The following is a 21639-nucleotide window of genomic DNA, read 5'->3' as shown; positions in this document are numbered from 1 at the left end:
CATTGGAAGTTAGAGGATGTGGAATACAAAGAGAGTACACTTTGCTTTGCCCTTAATAAACTTAAATTAGTTACCCCAGAGCCCAGTGGCTAAACACCTTTTCCTTCATCTGCAACTATTGTGCCACATCTAGGCTCCATCTCATGTTTTTAAATTGATGGCAAATCATTTTTGTCCCACATGAGCACAAAGCTTCAAGTACTAGATGGTGACTTAACCATGTGCACACTGTGACGGCAGCTAACAAGGACGATCCCCATACCAGCAGGTCAAACTTGGAGGGAAGGGGACCACCTCAGCCCCACTGCCCCTCAGTTGAGAAGTCTGTACATCATAGCTGAGACTTCCAAATCTTGGGTCAAAGAGGGATGATAAATCAGTTGGGATTTCCATTCTGATTTTGCAGGACCACAGTCATATCAAGACCAGTTCAAGGTGATGCATAAGACCATAAGACAAAGAAGTAGAATTAGGCCTTTTGGCCTATCAACTCTTGTCTGCCATTCCATCATAGCTGATATATCAACCCTCTCAACACCATTCTGCCTTCTTCCTGTAATCTTTAACACCCTGACTAATCATGAACCTATTAAACTCCATTTAAAAAAAAATGACAGGACCTCCACAGCTATTCATGGCAATGAATTCTACAGATTCACTATTCTCTGGCAAAGGAAATTCCTTCTCATTTGGCCAAATAGTTCTCTGGCCTTTGCTGGCCACAGTCAAATGCCAACAACAGAGGGTATGAGATGCTCCAATCCTTTTCCCCCTACAGATGCTGCTTGACCTGCCGAGTTCCTCTGGCAGACGTCTTGTTGGAATGCAAGAGATTCTTCAGCTGCACAGTATTGTAGCTGTTAGTGTAATGCTTTACAGCACCAGGAGCCCAGGTTCAATCCCACGGCTGTCTGTAAGGAGTTTGTCGTTTTCCCCATGACCGCATGGGTTTCCTCCAGGTGTTCCCATTGCCTCCCACAGTCCAAGGATGTACAGATTAGTAACAATTAGTACTTTGTTGGCATGCTATTTTGGCACCGGAACCATGACAACACTATGCAAGGGAGAACATTGAAAGGATCTATTTGTATGCCGGGCAAGTTTACGTATTACAGAGGAGTTGGGCTGCCAGAAGAGGTGGTGCAAGCAGGGACAGAAATGACAGTTAGACCATGAGATATAGGAGCAGAATTAGGCCATTTGGCCCATCGAGCTGCTCTGCCATTTCATCGTGGCTGATCCATTTTCCCTCTCAACCATAATCTCTTGCCTTCTCTCCATGTCCCTTCATGCCCTGACCAGTCAAAATTTTATCAACCTTTGCCTTAAATATACTGAAATTCTCGGCCTCCACAGCTGCCTGTGGCAAAGGGTACCACAGATTCACCACTCTCTGACTGAAGAAGCTCCTCCTCATTTCCGTTCTAAAAGGACGCCTTCTGTTCTGAGGCTGTATCCTCTGGCTCCCCCACAAATGGAAACACCCTCCCCACATCCACTGTATCATTGATGGGTTTCAATGAGGTCACCCCTCACTCTTCTGAATTCGAGTGAATACAGGCCCAGAGCCATCAAATGATAGAAACATAGAAAACCTACAACACGATACAGGCCCTTCAGCCCACAAAACTGTGCCGAACATGTCCCTACCTTAGAACTACCTGGGCTTTACCCATAGCCCTCTATTTTTCTTAGCTCCATGTACCCATCCAGGAGTCTCTTAAAAGACCCTATTGTTTCTGCCTCCACCACCGTCGCCGGCAGCCCATTCCACACACTCACCACTCTGTGATCTTCATATGACAAGCCATTCAATCCTAGAAACATATTCATGAAACTCCTTTGAACCCTCTCCTGTTTCAGCACATCCATTCTAAGATAAGGGACTACAAACCTGCTCACAATACTCCAAGTGAGGCCTCACCAGTGCTTTATGATGTCCCAACATTACACCCTTGGTTTTATATTCTGATCCTCTCAAAATGAACACTAACATTACATTTGCCTTCCTCCCCACTGACCCAACCTGCAAATTATCCTTTCGGGAACCCTGCACAAGGATTCCCAAGTCCCTTTGCACCTCAGTTTTTGTATTTTCTCGCCAGTTAGAAAATAGTCAGCCCTTTCATATTTTTCTACCAAAGTGCATGACCATATATTTGCCAATGCTGTATTTCATCTGCCATTTTTTGCCCATTCTCCTAATCTGTCTAAGTCCTGCTGTAGCCTCTCTACTTCCTCAAAACTACTTGCCCCTCCACCTACCTTCATATCATCTGCAAACCTTGCAAGAAAGACATTAATTCCATTATGCAAATCATTGACATATAATGTAAAATGCAATGATCCCAGCACACACCCTGTGGAACACTACTAACAATGGCACTAACACTAACACTACAATGGTAGCCAAACAGAAAAGGCTCCCTTTATTCCCACTCTTTGCCTCCTGCTAGTCAGCCACTGCTTCATCCATGCTAAAATGTTTATTGTAATACCCTGGGTCTGTAGCTTGTTAAGCAGCCTCATGTGTGGCACCTTGTCAAAGGCCTTCTGAAAATCTAACTGCATAACATCAATTAATTCTCCTTTGTCTATCCAGCTTGTTAATTCTTCAAAGAATTCCAACAGATTTGTCATGCGAGATTTTCCCTTGAGGAAACCATGCTGACTACAGCCTATTTTATCATGTGTCTCCAAGTTCCCTGAGACCTCATCTTTAATAATCAACTCCAACATCTTCCCAAACACAGAGGTCAGACTAACTGCCTATAGTTTCCTTTCTTCTACCTCTCTCCCTTCTTGAAGAATGGAGTAATATTTGTAATTTTTCAGTCGTTCAGAACCATTCTAGAATCCAGTGATTCTTGAAAGATCATTACTAATGCCTTCACGAACTCGTCAGCCACCTCTTTCAGAACCCTGGGGTGTACACAATATGCTCCAAGTGACTTATCTACCTTCAGACCTTTCAGTTTCCCAAAAACCTTCTCTGTAGTGATGGTAACTTCATACACCTCAATACCCCTGACACTTGGAACTTCCACCACACTGCCAGTCTCTTCCACAGTGAAGATTGATGAAAAATACTTATTCAGTTTGTCCACCATTTCCTTGTCCCCCAATATTACCTATTCAGCATTGTTTTACGGTGGTCCGATATCCATTCTTGCTTCTCTTTTACACTTTATGTATCTGAAGAAACTTCTGGTATCCTCTTACTCTAGCTTACTTTCGTATTCCATCTTTACCTTCTTAACAACTTTGTTAGTTGCCTTCAGTTGGTTTTAAAAGCTTCCCAATCCTCTATCTTCCTGTTAATCTTTTCTCTATTATATATTATGCTGCTGGACTAATAAATGAGCAGAGAATAGAGAGATATGGATCATGTGAAGGCAGAAGGGATTATTTTAATTTATCTTCATGTTTGATGCAGATCTTGATGTATACAAAAGTATGAGGGTATAGCTTGGGTAAATGATAGCAGGCTTTTTTCTCCTGTGGTTGAGCGAGACTAGAATTAGAGGTTATTGGATTAGTTTGATATATCTGGGGAGATTCTGAGTGAGAAATCAGAATTCTTCACTCAGAGGGAAGTGCAGATGTGGAAATAGCTGCCAGTGGAAGAGGCAGACATGAGTTTGATTGTAATCTTTAAGAGAATTTGGGATAGGAGTGGGATATGGCTTCTCATGTGAAGAACGTTTGATAGTTCTGGGCCTGTATTCACTGGAATTCAGATGAATGAGAGGTGACCTAATTGAAACCTACCAAATGGTGAAAGGCCTTGATAGAGTGGATGTGGAGAGGATATTTCCTGTGGTGGAGGAGTTTAAGACCAGTGAACACAGCCTCAGAATAGAGAGGCGTCCTTTTAGAACAGAGATGAGGAAGAATTTCTTTAGCCAGAATGGTGTATCTGTGGAACTCTTTGTCACAGGCAGCTGCGGAGGCCAAGTCTTTTTTGGATGTTTAAGACAGAAGTTGATAGATTCTTGACTGGTCAGGCATGAAGGAATACAAGGAGATGGCAGAACATAGGGGCTGCGGGAAAATTGGATCAGCCATGATGAAATGGTGGTGCAGACTTGATGGGCCAAATAGCCAATTCTACTCCAATATCCTATGGTCTTATGGTATATGGATGGGAGAATTTTTGCGGGGATGATCGGCGTGCAGGTAAATAGGACTAGGCAGAAGATCTGCTTGGCATGGACTTGATGGGCCAAAGAGTTTGTTTCCACGCCATTGTACTCTGTGACTCTATGACATAATGGCTGAATAGCTTGTTAATACGTTCCATGTCCACAGAGTCTGGCACCAGGATAGAAACAGGTTTATTGCGATTCAATGTGGTGAAAGGTAAGGCTGTGAACAATGAAAGGATATCAGACTGTCATTGAAAGAGGGTGAAGTTATTGAGAAAGTTCAGTGTTTATTTTTCAAAACTGACATAAGGTTGGCACGCAGATACATCCAAGTAAAGAGAATGGAATGTTGGTTTTTACCACAAAGGGTACAGGAACATAAAAGTGATTTCTGCAGATTGTTGGTGAGAGACACCTGGATCTCTGCATCCTGTCTAACCTTACTAACCTTGGAGCTGGTTCAGAGAATGTTGACTCAACCTTATGCTGAAAGAGGGTGGGGCATTTAATCCTCTGTGGAAGGTCTCAGCAGAGATTTAGAAGAAAGCTAGGAGATCTTATTAAAATTGGCTTCACGGGGAGACACGATGGAATCTAGATTCACAGGGCATTGGAATAAAGTCTCAGGCAGCATCTGTGGAGACAGAGACATTTCAGGTCAAAGATTCTTCATCATATTTGGAAAAGAATGAATGAAGATAAGTAGTTTCAATTCTGCAGAAAAACTTCACAAACAAAAGTAAATTTGCAGATGCTGGAAATCCAAAGCAACACATACAAAATGCTAGAGGAACTCAGCAGCCCAGGCAGCATCTTCAAAAGAGAATAAACAGGTCTTGGCCCAAAATGTTGTCTGTTTACTCTTTTCCATAGATGCTGCCTGGCCTGCTGATTTCCTCCAGCATTTTGTGTGTGTCGCCTTGCAGGAAAGGTTGTTATTTGATCAAGGATCAAAGATCAGCTTGTTTCGCCATATACATTTACATATATTCGGAATTTGCTGTGAAGTGTTGGCACAGCATGCAACAAAACTTCAACAATTATAGAGAATAAAGAATTATATAAAATAATGGTGGAAGAACAGATGTGGAATAAAACGTGCACACACAAAAGCATAAATACCAGTAATCAGCATTATAAAATGTGGTTTAAAGTGCTTACAGTGCAGTGACTGAAGTAATAGACAGAAGGGGGTGGGTGGGGGTAACTAATGGCTGATTTAAGAATGCTCTCTATGATGGAAGTGTAGAGTTGCACCAGTTTGGATAAATAGGACAGAGAGTAAAAATAAAACAAACAAAGAAAATTCTTTGCCAGTAAAGGGAACTCTTACATTGCTTGCTAATTTCCTTAGATCTATAAGAACCATCCCACCACTGGAAAAGCCTTGCATTTACACTGTCCAGGATTTCTCATCATTTTAATACAACTGCCCATCGGTAAAGCTTCTCTTTGCTTTCCCTGAGGTTCACCCCCACCTTGTCGTGATGTGCGCTGGCAATATCGGAACCTGACTGTGGAGGAAATCACATTCTAATGTAGAGATTCCACCTTCTTCGCCTTTTCCTGAAGGCGACTGTACCTCTTAACCATATAACAATCACAGCACGGAAACAGGCCATCTCGGTCCTCCTAGTCCGTGCCGAACTCTTCATCTCACCTAGTCCCACCTACCCGCACTCAGCCCATAACCCTCCACTCCTTTCCTGTCCATATACCTATCCAATTTTACCTTAAATGACACAACTGAACTGGCCTCTACTACTTCTACAGGAAGCTCATTCCACACAGCTATCACTCTCTGAGTAAAGAAATACCCCCTCGTGTTTCCCTTAAACTTCTGCCCCCTAACTCTCAAATCATGTTCTCTCCTTTGAATCTCCCCTACTTTCAATGGAAACAGCCTATTCATGTCAACTCTATCTATCCTTCTCAAAATTTTAAATACCTCGATCAAATCCCCCCCTCAACCTTCTACGCTCCAATGAACAGAGACCTAACTTGTTCAACCTTTCTCTGTAACTTAAGTGCTGAAACCCAGGTAACATCCTAGTAAATCGTCTCTGCACTCTCTCTAATTTATTGATATCTTTCCTATAATTTGGTGACCAGAACTGTACACAATATTCCAAATTTGGCCTTACCAATGCCTTGTACAATTTTAACATTACATCCCAACTTCTGTACTCAATGCTCTGTTTTATAAAGGCCAGCGTTCCAAAAGCCTTCTTCACCACCCTATCTACATGAGACTCCACCTTCAGGGAACTATGCACTGTTATTCCTAGATCTCTCTGTTCCACTGCATTCCTCAATGCCCTACCATTTACCCTGTATGTTCTATTTGGATTATTCCTGCCAAAATGTAGAACCTCACACTTCTCAGCATTAAACTCCATCTGCCAACATTCAGCCCAATCTTCTAACTGGCATAAATCTCCCTGCAAGCTTTGAAAACCCACCTCATTATCCACAACGCCTCCTACCTTGGTATCATTGGCATACTTACTAATCCAATTTACCACCCCATCATCCAGATCACTTATGTATATTACAAACAACATTGGGCCCAAAACAAATCCCTGAGGCACCCCGCTAGTCACCGGCCTCCATCCCGATAAATAATTATCCACCACTACTCTCTGGCCTCTCCCATCTAGCCACTGTTGAATCCATTTTATTACTCCAGCATTAATACCTAACGACTGAACCTTCTTAACTAACCTTCCATGCGGAACTTTGTCAAAGGCCTTGCTGAAGTCCATATAGACTGCATCCACTGCCTTACCCTTGTCAACATTCCTCGTAACTTCTTCAAAAAATTCAATAAGGTTTGTCAAACATGACCTTCCACACACAAATCCATGCTGGCTACTCCTAATCAGATCCTGTCTATCCAGATAATTATAAATACTATCTCTAAGAATACTTTCCATTAATTTACCCACCACTGATGTCAAACTGACAGGTCTATAATTGCTAGGCTTACTTCTAAAACCCTTTTTAAACAATGGAACCACATGAGCAATACACCAATCCTCTGGCACAATCCCCGTTTCTAATGACATCTTAAAGATCTCCGTCGGAGCTCCTGCTATCTCTACACAAACTTCCCTCAAGGTCTTCAACCTATAATCTCTCAGTTTATCCCCTGTCCCCCACCTTCCTCCTTATCTGTCGTTACCTGACATCTGCCAACATGTTCTGCTCCCCACCTCCTTTTTACTCTGGAATCTTCTCTCTTCCTTTCCAGCCCTGATGGAAGATGTCGGTCCAAACCATCAACTACTTATTGCTCTCCTAACCTGCTGAGTTTCTAAAGCATTTTGTGTATGTGTGTGTTACTCTGGTTAGTTTGGGCAAAAGTTGTCTTCCCTGCCAATGTGAATTTTGAACAATACTTAATGTGGTAGAGTTGTGGACTCCCCTTGACCCAACTCATCCATTCCAACAAGGACCCACCTAAACATTTGTCAGTGCTTGTCCCACATCCTTCTAAAGCCTTTCCTATCCACGTAATTATCCAAATATCATTATGGTTCCTGCCCACTACAGTGACAGTCAGCATAAAGCTATTGTAGCACCAGCAACCCAGTGATGGTTGTTAATGCCCATGACACATTTCACTCTGTGAGATAAATAAATCTGAATCTGTCCCAGGCTGAATTCCGCCACGGTCTATAAGACGTTTGTACATTCACCCATGACACTCAAATTGTTCACATTCAAAACTTTCCTCCCACATTCCAAGTGTGTACAGATTAGTAGGCTAATTGGTCTCGTGTGTCATTGGGCAGCGCAGGCTCGTTGGGTCAGAAGGGCCTGAGCTGACAAATAGATAAGTGGTAAATAAATAAACAGACATACCATTCCGGGAATGATGTTCTGCTGATTTATATTTTTAGTTAGAGGTACAACATTAGAATAGATCCACTGGGCCCAATGATCCCAATTGCACCCATGCAACCTGTTCGTTATGTGCCGTGTTGTATGACGTGGGCAACCACGGCCATGATTTTTCTTGGCAAGTTTTTCTACAATGGTGGTTTACCATTATCAATACTCTTCAGAGATTGTCTGCCTGGTATCAGCGGTTGCATAACCAGAACTTGTGATATGCACCGGCTGCTCATACGACCATCCACCACCTGCTCCCATAGTTTCATGTGATCCTGACCGGGGGTGGGGGGGGGGTGATAAGCAGGTGCTACACCTAGCCCAAGGGTGACCTGCAGGCTAGCAGAGGGCAGGAGTGCCTTATACCTCCTTTGGTAGAGATGTATCTTCACCCCACTAGTCCCCATAATTAATCTGTTAACCTGTGCTGCCCATTTATACTAAATATCATCCTTTTGTGTGTCATCTATTATGGCTCCATTTTCCTGCATCTCCTTCAACAGTTGTATTTGTCAGTTTCTTTCAGTACCCACCACCCTGCACTTGAAAAGATTTGCTCTTCAGGTTCTTTTAAAATCATTCCCCTCTTCACCTTAAACCTACACCCTCTGGTTCTGACGTCCCTTCCTCTGACGGAAAAAGACTGTGCATTCACCCTGTATCAGAATCAGGTTTAGTATCACTGGCATATGTTGTGAAATTTATTGTTCTGCGACAGCAGTACGGTGCAATATATAAAAAGAAAAACTATAGGTTACAATAAGAAATATATATATACACACACATTAAATTAATATAGCAAAAAAAGAGGGCAGAAATAAGTAATGTTCATGGGCTTATTGTCCATTCAGAAATCTGATGGCAGAGGGGAAGAACCTGTTCCTGATATATTGACTGTATGTCTTTAGTTCCCTGTCCCTCTTCCCTAGTGGTAGCAATGAGAAGAAGGCATATGGATACCACCTTTTTGAGGCATTGCCCCATGAAGATGTCCTGGATGCTGGGGAGGCTGGTGTCCATGATGGAACTAACTGAGTTTACAACTTTCTGCAGCTTTTTCTGATCCTGTGCAATGGCCCCTCAATGAGGAAATACAACCAGTTTGCGTGCTCTCCATGGTACATCTGTAGACATGTGCGAGTGTCTTTGGTGACATACCAAGTCTCTTCATACTCCTTATGAAATATAACCACTGTCATGCCTTCTGTGTAATTGCATCAATATGTTGGGCCCAGGATAGATCCTCAGAGATCCTCAGCCCTTTCAACTTCCCTCAGTGACGACTGATGTGTGTTCCCTCAACTTCCCCTTCCTGATGTCCACAATCAATTTCTTAGTCTTACTGACATTGAGTGCGTGTTGTTCTTGAAACACCACTCAACCAGCTCATCTACCTCGTTCCTGTTCACCTTGTCACCATCTGAAATTCTGCCAACAATAGTTGTGCCACTAGCAAATTTATAGATGCCATTTTTGCTGTGCCCAGTCACACAGTCATAGATGTGGAGAGAGTAAGCAATGAGCTAATAATCCATCCTTGGGATCTGCCTGAGCTGATTGTCAGTGAGGAGGAGATGGTATTTCTGATCTGCACATACTGTGATCCTCTGGTGAGGAAGTCAAGGAGTAATTTGCAGAGGGAGGTACAGTGGCCCACTTTCTGGAGCTTTTTATTAGAAATGAGGGTATGCTTGTGTTGTCAATAAACATCAGCCTGACTTAGGGATTGCTACTGTCCAGCTGATTCAAGACCGAGTGGAGAGCCAGTGAGATTGCATTTGCTGCAGAGCTATTATGGCTATAGGGAAATTTCTGCAGGTCCAGGCCTTTACTTAGGCAGGAGCTGATTCTAACCATGACCAACCTCTCAAAGCACTTCATCACAGTAGATGTGAGGGCCGCTGGATAGTACTCATTGAAGCAGCTCACCCTGCTCTTCTTAGGCAGTGGTATGATTGTCACACTTTTAAATCAGGTCGGAATCTCCAACTGCAGCAGTGAAAAATTGAAGATGTCCTTGAACCTTCCTACCATTTGGTTGACACAGGTTTATAGGGCCCTACCAGGTACACCATCAGGGCCTGACACCTTGTGAGTGTTCACCATCTTGAAAGATGTTCTGACATTGGCCTCTGAGACAGAGATCATAGGGTCGCCAGATGCTGCAGGGAAATTTGATTCTCTCTTTCAAAGCAAGCAGAAAAGGTCCTTGAACACATCTGGGAGTGAAGCATCACAGCCATTCATGATGGTAACCTTCACTTTGTAGGAAATAATGGCCCACAAACCCTGCCAGAGCTGACATGCATTTCATTCCATCTCTATCCTCAATCAGAATTGTTTTCTTTCATTTTTGAAATAGCCTTCCATAGGTTGTACCTGGACTTCAAGTATAGTTATGGATTATTGGCCTTAAATGCCAGAGATATAGCCCTCAGCAGACTATGAATCTCCTCTTCATTGATGTGTTTTGCTTTGTTCTTGGAGGCACACACTTATTACACAGATCTTGATGAAGTTGGTGACAACTGTAGCATATTCAATCAGACTGGAAGATGAATATTGTCTAGTTTACTGACTCAAAGCAGTTTTGTAAGTGCTGCTTTGCCTCCCTTGACAATACCTTCTTGGTCCTCACCACTGTTGCTGCAGTCTTTAGTCTCTGCCTGCAATTCAGGAGTAGATGTACAGCCAGGTGATCGGACATTCCAAAGTGCGGGCGTGGGATGGCATGGCGTGTTCTTGATGGTGGTCAAGTGTGATGGCCCCTCTGGTTCCTCAGGTGATAAATTGGTGGTAGTTGTTCAGGGACTTCTTCAAGCTGGCCTGGTCTCACAATGATAGGGAAAGCATCAGCATGTGCAGTTTCATGCCTGCTGATTACGTTTCGTAGCTTCTCCAGAGCCTGCAGACTTTGGCTTGAGTGGGAATGTACACCAGTACCAGGATCTCGATCCAGCATGATTTTATACACTCCTGTAAGGCCATCTCTCAGTTTCATCTGCTCCAGGGAATGAAGTCCAAGCCTGCCAAACCTCTTCCTGTAACTCAGGCCGCTGAGTCCTGGAAACATTCTCCTAAATGTGCTTACAGCATTAGGGACACTTAAGATACTTGTAGATAGGAACATGGATGATAGAAAAATAAGTGTGAGGGAAGGGCTAGATTGATCTTAGAGTAGGTTAAAAGGTCAGCACAACATCATGGGTCAAAGGCCCTGTAGTGTGCTCTAAAGTTATATGGTCTAAGTCTTTACAGCTCTCCAGAATAACCAGAATCGTACAAGGCCTCACTGATGGCTTGCACTACTAGACATAGGCTCAGGGGCTACTGAGTGTATGTTTGCTCTGTGATATGTTTTGTGTTTTTACTTTAGTTACTGTCGCCTTACTGACAGCTTGAACCAGTTTGGCCAACCCACGCCTGCATGCTTTTATGCATTGAGTTGCTGCCACATGATTGGCTGATTAGATATTTGAATAACGAGCAGGTGTACCGAAGGTACTCAATAATGAGGCCACTGAGTTTAATATCCCAGTGACTCCAATCTGGAAATGGGAGACATTGGCTGTGGTTGGAAGTAGCCAACCCAAGCAGTTCGGTGCTTTGTGGGTTCTACTGTTCCAGTCCCTCGACCCATGCTGACAAGTGGACAACTTTACTACCAAGGAAAGCCCTGGTATTTTTACATGGCTTCATCGTTGGCCAACCAACCAACCTGTCAAGACCATCCTGATTTCCTTTTGAGATTCATCCCTCCGTGCCCCTCACACACAGGAAATGGAATCTCGACCAGGAACAAGGGAACTCAGCACCAGTAGCCTCTGGAGAACTCCTGAAAGTCAATGGTTTGTTTGGATCCTCAGATCACATTACCAGTCAGGCAATTTGCTGCAGGCATCAAGGCATGTGAACTGTATCATTAAGGAGTCTATTTATGAAAAGTCATCAATTTTTGCATGTCGGTGCACCAAGGGCTGAATCACGGGGCAGAGTGTACAGCTCACTCTCAGCACAAATACTTGGGTCAAGTGATTCAATCCAGCTTCATGCTTTACTGGTTTGGTTAGTCTGATGAGCTGGGCCTGAAGGGTAGATGTTATCTTGGCATGCAAAGTGGTTTTCAGCAAATGAGTGTCTGTTGACAGCAGCACTGTGAGTGACAGAGTCTCTCACATTCTGCCTCTCACATTAACACATACATGCTTGTAGGCACTGGCACACACGCACACACAAGCACACACTCACTCACTTACATGCTTACATACCTCCGCTAGCATGACACACTGGTACACGCGGTGGGGAGGCTGGTTTCTGTGAGCTAAGAGATACTGCAGATGCTAGAAATCTGGAGCAATAGACACAATGTGCTGGAGGAGCTCAGCAGGGTCAGGCAGTGTCTATCGATGGGAATAAACAGTCGACATTTCGGGCCGAGACCCTTCATCAGGACTTCTATTCCCCTCCATAGGTGCAGCCTGAACTGTCGAACTCCTCCAGCAGATTGTGTGTAGAGGCTGGTTTCTGTGATATGCTGGAGTGTGTCCACACAATCCTCATCTCTCCTCTGGATCTTTTCAAACCTCCTCTGCTCATCAATGTCACGCTTGCCCTACAGCCTCCCTTATCACATTAAACACCTCAATTCCATCTCCTGTTCACATGGCTGGATAGTTCCATGAATCTTGGACACAGGAGGCAAATTACAGGAACAGTTAACCTACCTTCTGGGTTCAATCAGGGAACCATAAACACAAGAGGTTCTGCAGATATAGGAAATCCAGAGCAGGAAACACAAAATGCTGGAGGAACTGAGCAGCCTCTGTAGAAGGGAATAAACAGATGATGGACTTGCTCTGTTCATTCCTAACCCTAACCCTAACCCAAACCCAAACCCAATTCCTAACCAGTTGAACAAGAACGGAGTAACTACAAAGTAAAAATTGACAAGAAACATCTTGTCTTAAGTTGGGACTCGGCAACTTCTCAGATTTCAGATTCAGATTTATTTATCACATGTACGTGGAAACATGCAGTGAAATGGTGTCATTTGCATTAACAACCAACACACCCAAGGATATGCTGAGGGGAACTCGTACTTATACTCATTCTAGTACCCATGATATTCAGCAGATTACTACAAGCCATAAAAACACCAGAACAAAACAAGATGTGCCAGAAGTGTAACAACACTGAGGGGCTGCTCCCAGCACAGCCTTGCTGATTGGATTTAACGAAAGTGAAGCATTTCCATTGTTTCTCATGAGGATAGCATGAATAAGCTCAGGCTTTTGCTCTTTGGAGTGAAGAGGTGTCTTGATAGAGGTGTACAAGAAGAGAAGAGGCATAGTGGAGTGGACAGTCAGAGACTTTCTCCCAGGGCAGAAATGGCTAATACCAGTGGACAATCAAAGACTGAGGGATATCCATTTAGAAAGGAGATGAGGAGGAATTCATTGAGCTAGAGACTGGCGAATCTGTGGAATTCCTTGCCAATGATGACTGTGGAGGCCATCAATGAGTATACTTAAAGTGAAGTTTGATAGATTCTTGACTGATAGTGGTGTCAAATGTTACAGAGAGAAGGCAGGAGAATGGGTTGAGAGGGATAGTAAACCAGCCATGATGGAACAGACATGATGGGCTGAATGGTCTAATTCTGCTACTATGTCTAATGGTTTTATAATTCTAATGGGAGGAAAGTTTGGGGGATTAACATTTTTACACAGAGTATGTATGGTGGGTGGGTGGATGCTTGGAACAGCCTTCCATAGCTAGTGGTATATGCACATTAAAGAAAATCTTACATACATGATAGAAAGTTGGAGGGCTAAGTGGGGGTGGGGGGTGGGGGTTAGACTGATCTGAGAATAGGTTAAAAGGTTGGCATATCATGGGCCAAAGCTAATCTAAAACAACAACAGCAAAACAACTTCCAGGCAGGAATAAGGGTGAATTAGAACACTACAGGACCTTCAGTCTATCTAGTCCTATTTTTCTGCCTAGAACTATTGATCTGCGCTAGGACCTTTGATTTCCATACCCTTCCCATCTATTTCCTATACAAATTTCTCTGAAATGTTGAAATCGAATCCACATCCACCACTTGCACTGACAGTTCATTCCACTCTCTCACCCCCCACTGATTGAAGAAGATCCCCCCTCATGTTCCTCCTAAACGTTTCACCTTTCACTCTTAACCTATGACTCTACTTCTAGTCTCACTCAAACTGAATAGAAAAAGCGTGCTTGCATTCACCCCATCTATATCCCTCATAATTTTGTATACCTCTATCAAATCTCCCCTCAAATTTCTATGCTCTAGGGAATAAAGTCCTAACCTATTCAACCTTTCCCTATAACCGAGGTCCTTTAGTTCCAGGAACATCCTTTAATTGAAGTTGACATTGCCCTCGAAGAGTTAATGAAACAATATTCGCCCCTGCGAGGCAGTGTGGAAGCAGACACACCTCTGATTTCACCACAGCTTGACTTGAAAACATTCTTTTGCATCAGTTTTAGCTGATTTGCAGTTTCCACCCCGCACTGTAATTACAGCATCTTCACACCCAGCGAGGTCAGCATTCTGTGACGAGACAACAGACCGGTGATTAACCACGCGCTTTGTTCTCTGACTTGTGGGCTTGTCAGCAGCCGGTGTGGTCACACCTTAACCCTCAAGATCTTGGATCCAGTCTCGCATTCAGCTACTGGCGAGCCCAGCTCCCGAAGTGGATCAGAATCAGAATGGGGTTTAATATCTCTGACCTGTAACACCGGAAGATCATAAGACACAGGAGCAGAATTAGGCCATTGCCCATTTCATCATAGTTGATTTATTATCCCTCTTGACCCCGTTCTCCAGCCTTCTCCCCGTAAAAGTTGATACCCCGACTAACCAAGAATCTATCAACCCTCCACTTTAAATATACCCAGTGACTTGGCCTCCATAGCTGTCTCTGCTAATGAATTCCATAGTTTCACCTGCCCCTGGCTAAATAAATTCTTCCTCATTTCTGTTCTAAAGGAACCCCTCTATATTGAGGCTGTGCCCTCTTTTTCCTAGACTCACCCACCATAGGAAACATGCACTGCACATCCACTCTATCTAAGCCTAACAATATTCAATAGGTTTCAATGAAGTCCCTCCTCATTTTTCTAACCTCCATTGAGTACTTGCCCAGAGCCTTCAATGCTGCTCATACATTAATCCTTTCAATCCCAGAATCAAAATGCTCACAATACTCCAAGTGCAGTCTGATCAATGCCCTATAAAGGCTTTGCATTTCATCCTTGCTTTAAATTCTAGTCCTCTTGAAATGTATATACTAACATTGCACTTGTCATGAAATTTGTTGTTTTGGAGCAGCAGTACAATACATGCTTCTGTACGAATTAACATCATGCAGATGTTTCTGTAAGAAATAAGAAACTTTAAATTACAATAATTAATGCAAAAAGAGAGCAAAATTAATGCAATTCATGGGCTCAAGGACTGTTCAAAAATCTGATGGCAGAGGGGAAGAGGTTGTTCCTAAAACAATGAAAATGTGTCTTCAGGCTCCTATACTTTCTACTTGATAGTAGCAAAAGAGAAGAGGTCATGCCCTGGGTTCCTTAATGATTGATGCTACCTTTTTGAGGAATCACTTTTTGAAAATGCCTTCAATGGTGGGGAGGTTAGTGCCCCTGATGGAAGTGTGGTGGTATTTCTTCCAAGGAGAGTCTCTGGCTCTCGTAGTTGCTTTTACTTCTTGACAAAGGCAAATACACCACCCCAGTCCTTCCTCGGAGTGGGACCTACCTGCCACTGGGGTTCTCATGGCAGCAGCTTTAAAAAACAGCTAACTGTTCTGTTAACCTTCAGATGTCCCCTGTCAGGACACATGTGATTTTATGTTCATTCGGTAGATCAGAAAATTTAAATAAAATTATTCTCAGTGATGTAAACTGCATTGTTGTAGAAACAAGGAAGTCAGGAAAAGGAAAGATTGTGTCAGGATTGGAGATGGTCCAGACGGGGTTCATGAGAATAATCCCAGGAAAGGAACAGTTAATGTGTGAGGAATGTTTGATGGCTCTGGACCTGTACTCATTGGAATTTAGAAGAATGGGGCCAGGGGGATCTCGGTGCAGCCTATTGAACATTGAAAAGCTGAGATAGAGTAGATGTGAAGAGGATGTTTCCTGTAGTGGAAAAGACTAGGACCAGAGGACATAGCCTCAGAATACAAGAACGTCTCTTTAGGATAGAGATGAAATGGAATTTCTTTGGTCAGAGAGTCATAAATCTGTGGAATTCATTGCCACAGATGACTGGATGCCAAAGCATTGGATATTTTTAAGGTGAAGGTTGATAATTTCTTGATTAGTACGGGCATCAAAGGTTACAGGGAGAAGGCAGGAGAATGGGATCAAGAGGGATAATAAATCAGCCATGATGGAATTGCAGAGCAGAATCATTGTGCTGAATGGCCTAATTCAGCTCCAATATCTTACAGTGTAATAGTCTAATGAAAGGAAATTTTCCATGTTGGCCCAATATGGTAGACTTATTACTGCCTTTAGAAAAGTCTCAACAAACCCCTGAGCTTTATGAAATAAGATTAGCTTTGTTTGTCACATACTCATTGAAACATACAGTGAAATGCGTCATTCACATCATTGGCCAACACACTGAAGATTGTGCTTTGTCAGCTCACAAGCATCAACAGGGCATGCCCACAGCTTACTAACCCTAATCCGTACGTCTTTGGAACGTGGGAGGAAACCGGAGCACCCGGAGGATGTCGACATGGTCACGGGGAGAACATACAGCCTCCTCACAGGCAACAGCAGGAGATGAATCCTCATGACTGGTGTTGAAAAGTGTTACCCTACCTCCTGTCTATCGGCCAGACCCAATGTAGATTGGGAGACAGTTTCGTCGAGCGTCTAAACTCCGTCTGCCAGAAGAGGTGGGATCTCCCAGTGGCCACCCATTTTAACTCCACTTCCCATTCCCATTCCAATATGTCCATCCATGGTCATCTCTACTGTCACAATGAGGCCACACTCAAGTTGGAGGAAAAGCACCTTATATTCCTTCTGGGTCGCCTCCAACCTGATGGCATGAACATCAATTTCTTGAATTTCTGGTAATGCCCCCAGCCCTCTCCTTCACCAGTCCTCACCCCCTTTTCCTTCTCCTTGCCTGCCCATTGCCTCCCTCTGGTACTCCTCCCCCTTTCCTTTCTTCCAAGGCCTCCTATCCCCACCTAGCAGACTTCCCCTTCTCCAGCTCTGGATCTCTTCCCAGTTATTTACTTCACCCCTCTTCCTCACTTTCACCTATCACCTTGTGTTTCTCCCTCCTCTCCCCCACCTTTTAATTCTGCTCATCATCTTTTTTTCTCAAGACCTGCCAAAGTGTTTAGGACTGTACTTTTTTCCATAGATGCTGCCTGGCCTGCTGAGTTCCTCCAGCATTTTGCGTGTGTTGCTCCCTCATATTAGCCATTTCTGCCCTTAGGAAAAGACTCTTATCATCTTGTACGCATTTATTAAGTCTCCTCTCTTCCTCTGTTGCTCCAAAAAAACTCGACCTCACTCAACCTGTCCTCATGAGACATGCTCTCTAATCCAGACAGCATCCTGGTAAATCTCCTCTACACCCTCTCCAAAGCTTTCACATCTTGCCTTCATTCTGGTGTAAGTGTGACTTCAAGCTGTACTGCTGGTCGTTGCTCGCTCTGGGATCTTGCTGTGTGCAGACTGGTTGGCATTCTGCTAAAGTGAGGAAAGAAACCTCACCTTCAAGTGGAACGGGTGCTGATCAGCCAGAGGGAGTGCTGGAGCTGTTGGATCTTTCTTTGTTTCGTTGGGAAGTTGACGGGGGAAGGGAACAGAGAAAAGTGTTAAAACAACACTTCTCTCTCTCTCTCTCTCTCTCTCTCTCTCTCTCTCTCTCTCTCTCTCCCTCTCTCTGTCTTTCTCCAGCACTGTGAAACCTGCCCACTCTGCATTGGCTGTCATCAGCGCTCTGTGAAAGCCACATTAATCACAAAGAGCCACAATAATCCCCTTTAGAAAAACATTCAGCTTGTGATGAAACAAAAGTCACGCCGAATTCTATCAGGATTTCAATCCTAATGCCCAGTGATATTTCGCAATATCACTTCCACACCCTGCTGTGCCATGAAAGATCCTGTCAAGGCTCTTTTTTCCCAGGCTAAATTTTCTTTTAGTTGCTTTAAATGCTCCAGGAATTTTGCATTCAAAGTGGTGATGAATGGTTTTGATACAAGAGTGAGGCTTTATTAGGTAAAAGCAGAACTGATCTCAAGAGGCTTTGAATCGCGGAGTCAGACAGCACTCAGCTTAACTGGTCCAGAATTTTGCCCACTTCTCTCTAAACCATGGCCATGGAGCCTTACTGTTACTGATGGACCCCAGCTTGGGAGCCCCCTGCTCTATTCATAGGATATAGGTGCAGGATTGGGCTATTCAGCCCATCGTCTGCTTAGCCATTTGATCCTGGCTAATTTATTATCCCTCTCAACCCTATTTTTCTGCCTTCTCCCCCTAACCTTTTATGTCCTGACTAATCAAGAATCGATCAACCTCCACTTTAAATATAGCCTGTGACTCGGCCTCAACAGTTATCTGTGGCAATGAATTCCGCACCCTCGGAACAGAAGGACGACTCTTCAGAACTGAGATAAGGAGGAATTTCTTCAGCCAGAGGGTGGTGAATTTGTGGCCTTCATTGCCATGCATGGCTGTGGAGGCCAAGTCACTAGGTGATTTAAGGCAGTAATTGATAGGTTCTTGATTGTGAAGGGAAGAGTTGCATTGAGAAGACAGAAGAATGAGAAAAAAAAGAAAATTACCCGTGAATGAATGGTAGAGAAGACATGGTGGGCTGAATGGCCGAAATCTGTTCTTATATCTTATACCTCCTTTAGCTAATAACGTAGCCACTGAGTGTGTTTTCATTGTTTCTGCTGCTGTAGGCCACCCACTACAAGGCTCAGCATGTTGTGCGTTCAGAGATGTTCCTGCACACCACTGTTGTAACACTTGGTTATCTGTCACCTTGAACCAGTCTGGCCATCCTCCTCTGACCTCTCTCATTAACGTGTTTCCACCCACAGAACTGCCACTCACTGGATGTTTTTTGTTTGTTTTTTTTTGCACCTTTCTCTGCAAACCTGAGAGATGTGTGCATGAGAATCCCAGGAGATCAGCAGTTTCTGAGATACTCAAACCCCCCCGTCTGGCACCAACAATCATTCCATAATCAAAGTCTCTTGGATCGCATTTCTTCCCCATTCTGATGTTTGGTCTGAACAACAACTGAACCTCTTGACTGTGTCTGCATGCTTTTATGCATTGAGCTGCTGCCATGTGGTCGGCTAATTTGATATTTGTATTAACAAGCAGGTGAATAGGTATACCTAATAAAGAGGCCACAGAATGTAGATCTTATGGACCCTTGAGAGAAAATAACTTGCAAGGCTACGGGCAAAGTGCAACCGAATGAGACTGATGAGATAGAAGTACTGAGAGAAGATTTAGATACAATAGTCCAAATGATCACCAACTGTGCTGTAACAATTGTAGGAATCAGTGATCGTTCAGAAACTCTGCAGAGGCTGGAAATCCAAAGCAACACACACTAAATACCACAGGAACTCAGCAGGTTAGGCAGCATCTATGGAAAAGAGTAAACAGTCGACATTTTGGGCCAAGACCCTTCAGCAGGACTGGGAGGGAAAGGGGAAGATGCATGAATTAAAAGCGGGGAGGGGAAAGAGGATAGCTGGGAGGTGACAGGTGAAGCCAGGTGGGTGGGGAAAGATCAAGAGCTGGAGAAGAAAGAATTTAATAGCAGAGAAGTGGACAATAGGAGAAAGGAAAGGAGGTGGGGACCCAGGGGAAGTAAAAGGCAGGTGAGAAGAAGTGAAAGGTCGAGAGGGGAATAAAGGGGGAGGGGCAGAAATCTTGTTCACCAGAAGGAGAAACCGATATTCCTACCATCATCCTTCAGAAGGAGGCCGATAAAAGAAAGAGACAAGCTTCATCTCAGAGACCCAAAAACACAGATATAATTAAAGACCCCATTCACCCAGACATTTTCTCTTCTTGTCTGCGCCATTGAGCAGAAGACACAAAGGGCTGAAAACATATACCAAAAGTCTAAAGGACAATTTCTACCCCGCTGTTATAAGGCTATTGAATGGTTACAAGGACAATAAGGTTCTACCTCATTGTGTTCCTTGGACTTCATTGTCTACCTACACTGCACTTCCTCTGTAACTCAGCATTCTGTTGTTGGTTTCCCTTGCACTATCTCAGTGTAGTTATGTCATGAAGTGTGGATGGCAAGCAAAAGAAAGATTTTCATTGTACCTCAGTACACGTGACAATAATAAACCAGTTTTACTAATGTTAGTATGTATCTGACTCTTTTAGATACGATATCAAGGAAGATAACACTCTACGCATCAAGAGAGTAAGCAGCAATGACGAGGGAACCTTCACCTGCGTTGGAGAAAACCGAGTGGGCATGGTGGAGGCCACCGCAACGCTGACCGTACGAGGTAAGTGGTGGCTTTGTCATTGCCTGGACAAGGGAGAAGGTGTCAAATGAGTGTAGTCACAGGATGTATTGCTCATTCTGGGATGGTGCAGTAGCCATCTGCTCTGAGGCAGGCCTGGACATTTTGTGATTGGCCCTTCTACGTCCAAAAGCTCCGCTTTGTCAATATCACTGGTCATCGTGGATGAAGACCATCCCACGCCATTTGGAGAGAAAAACAGTTACTGATAGCGATTTGATATAATTTCTTCCCTTTATCTCTATGCTCCTGCCCTATCTCTATTTATTTAATATATTAAACTAAATATTCAAAGAACATTAATTTTTAAGTGCCCTCAATATTCTGGAGATTCATCTCTTGCAAGCCTGGGTGAAGGGTTACGGGGAAGGGTAGGGTGAGTATGTGGTGTTGGAGAGGACCCTATGGGAAATGAGCATTCCCCACTTGGATGGAAAGCGACACGGGAAAATCTAAATCCATTAGGAATGATAGAGGAAGGTTTGCAATAGAACAGTTCATCAGTTTGCTTTTCCCTACGTCTATTGATTTGATGAATCTTAGATGGCATTATCAATCCTTTGGTTTCCTCAACCTTACAAAATAAAAGGGGATTTGCCATCTCCAGAACCCCCTTACCCCCTTCCTCTCTGGCCTTCTGTTTGGTGATCTGCCTGATGGTTGTTGAATCTGGTGGAAATTCCATTGTACTATCACTCATCTTCACCCACATCACCTCGTCCATTTCTCCAGAAACCACCATTGGAACTCAGGAGCTTAATCTTTTCACTTGACCATTCTGGGGAATAATGGTGACTTCATTTCCCCACCATAATTTTCTTTTTCAACTTAGTTCTTCAATGATGTTTGCCTTTGGAGAGTCAACAGAGAACACAGGACAGTACACCACAGTACAGGCCTTTCGGCCATGACCTTGTGCTGACCTTATAACCTACTTTAAGATCAATTTAACCCTTCCTTCCTACATATCCTTCATTTTTCTATCATCTATG

At 43.6% G+C, this 21639-nt stretch overlaps 1 protein-coding gene across 5 annotated transcripts in view; it reads left to right on the top strand.

Moving 5' to 3' along the window:
• The window catches only part of robo2 (roundabout, axon guidance receptor, homolog 2 (Drosophila)), a 596210-nt gene that overhangs the window by 364629 nt on the left and 209942 nt on the right, over positions 1 to 21639 (top strand). For all 5 annotated transcript variants that reach the window (XM_059969002.1, XM_059969005.1, XM_059969004.1 and 2 more), the window contains exon 6: positions 20502 to 20629. In XM_059969002.1, the coding sequence (XP_059824985.1) occupies positions 20502 to 20629 (128 nt within the window). The remainder of the gene's footprint in view (positions 1 to 20501; positions 20630 to 21639) is intronic.

This window comes from Hypanus sabinus, chromosome 4 (genome assembly GCF_030144855.1).
Source record: "Hypanus sabinus isolate sHypSab1 chromosome 4, sHypSab1.hap1, whole genome shotgun sequence".
Classification (NCBI taxonomy): Eukaryota; Metazoa; Chordata; class Chondrichthyes; order Myliobatiformes; family Dasyatidae; genus Hypanus; species Hypanus sabinus.
This window is presented reverse-complemented; position numbering and strand designations above follow the sequence as displayed.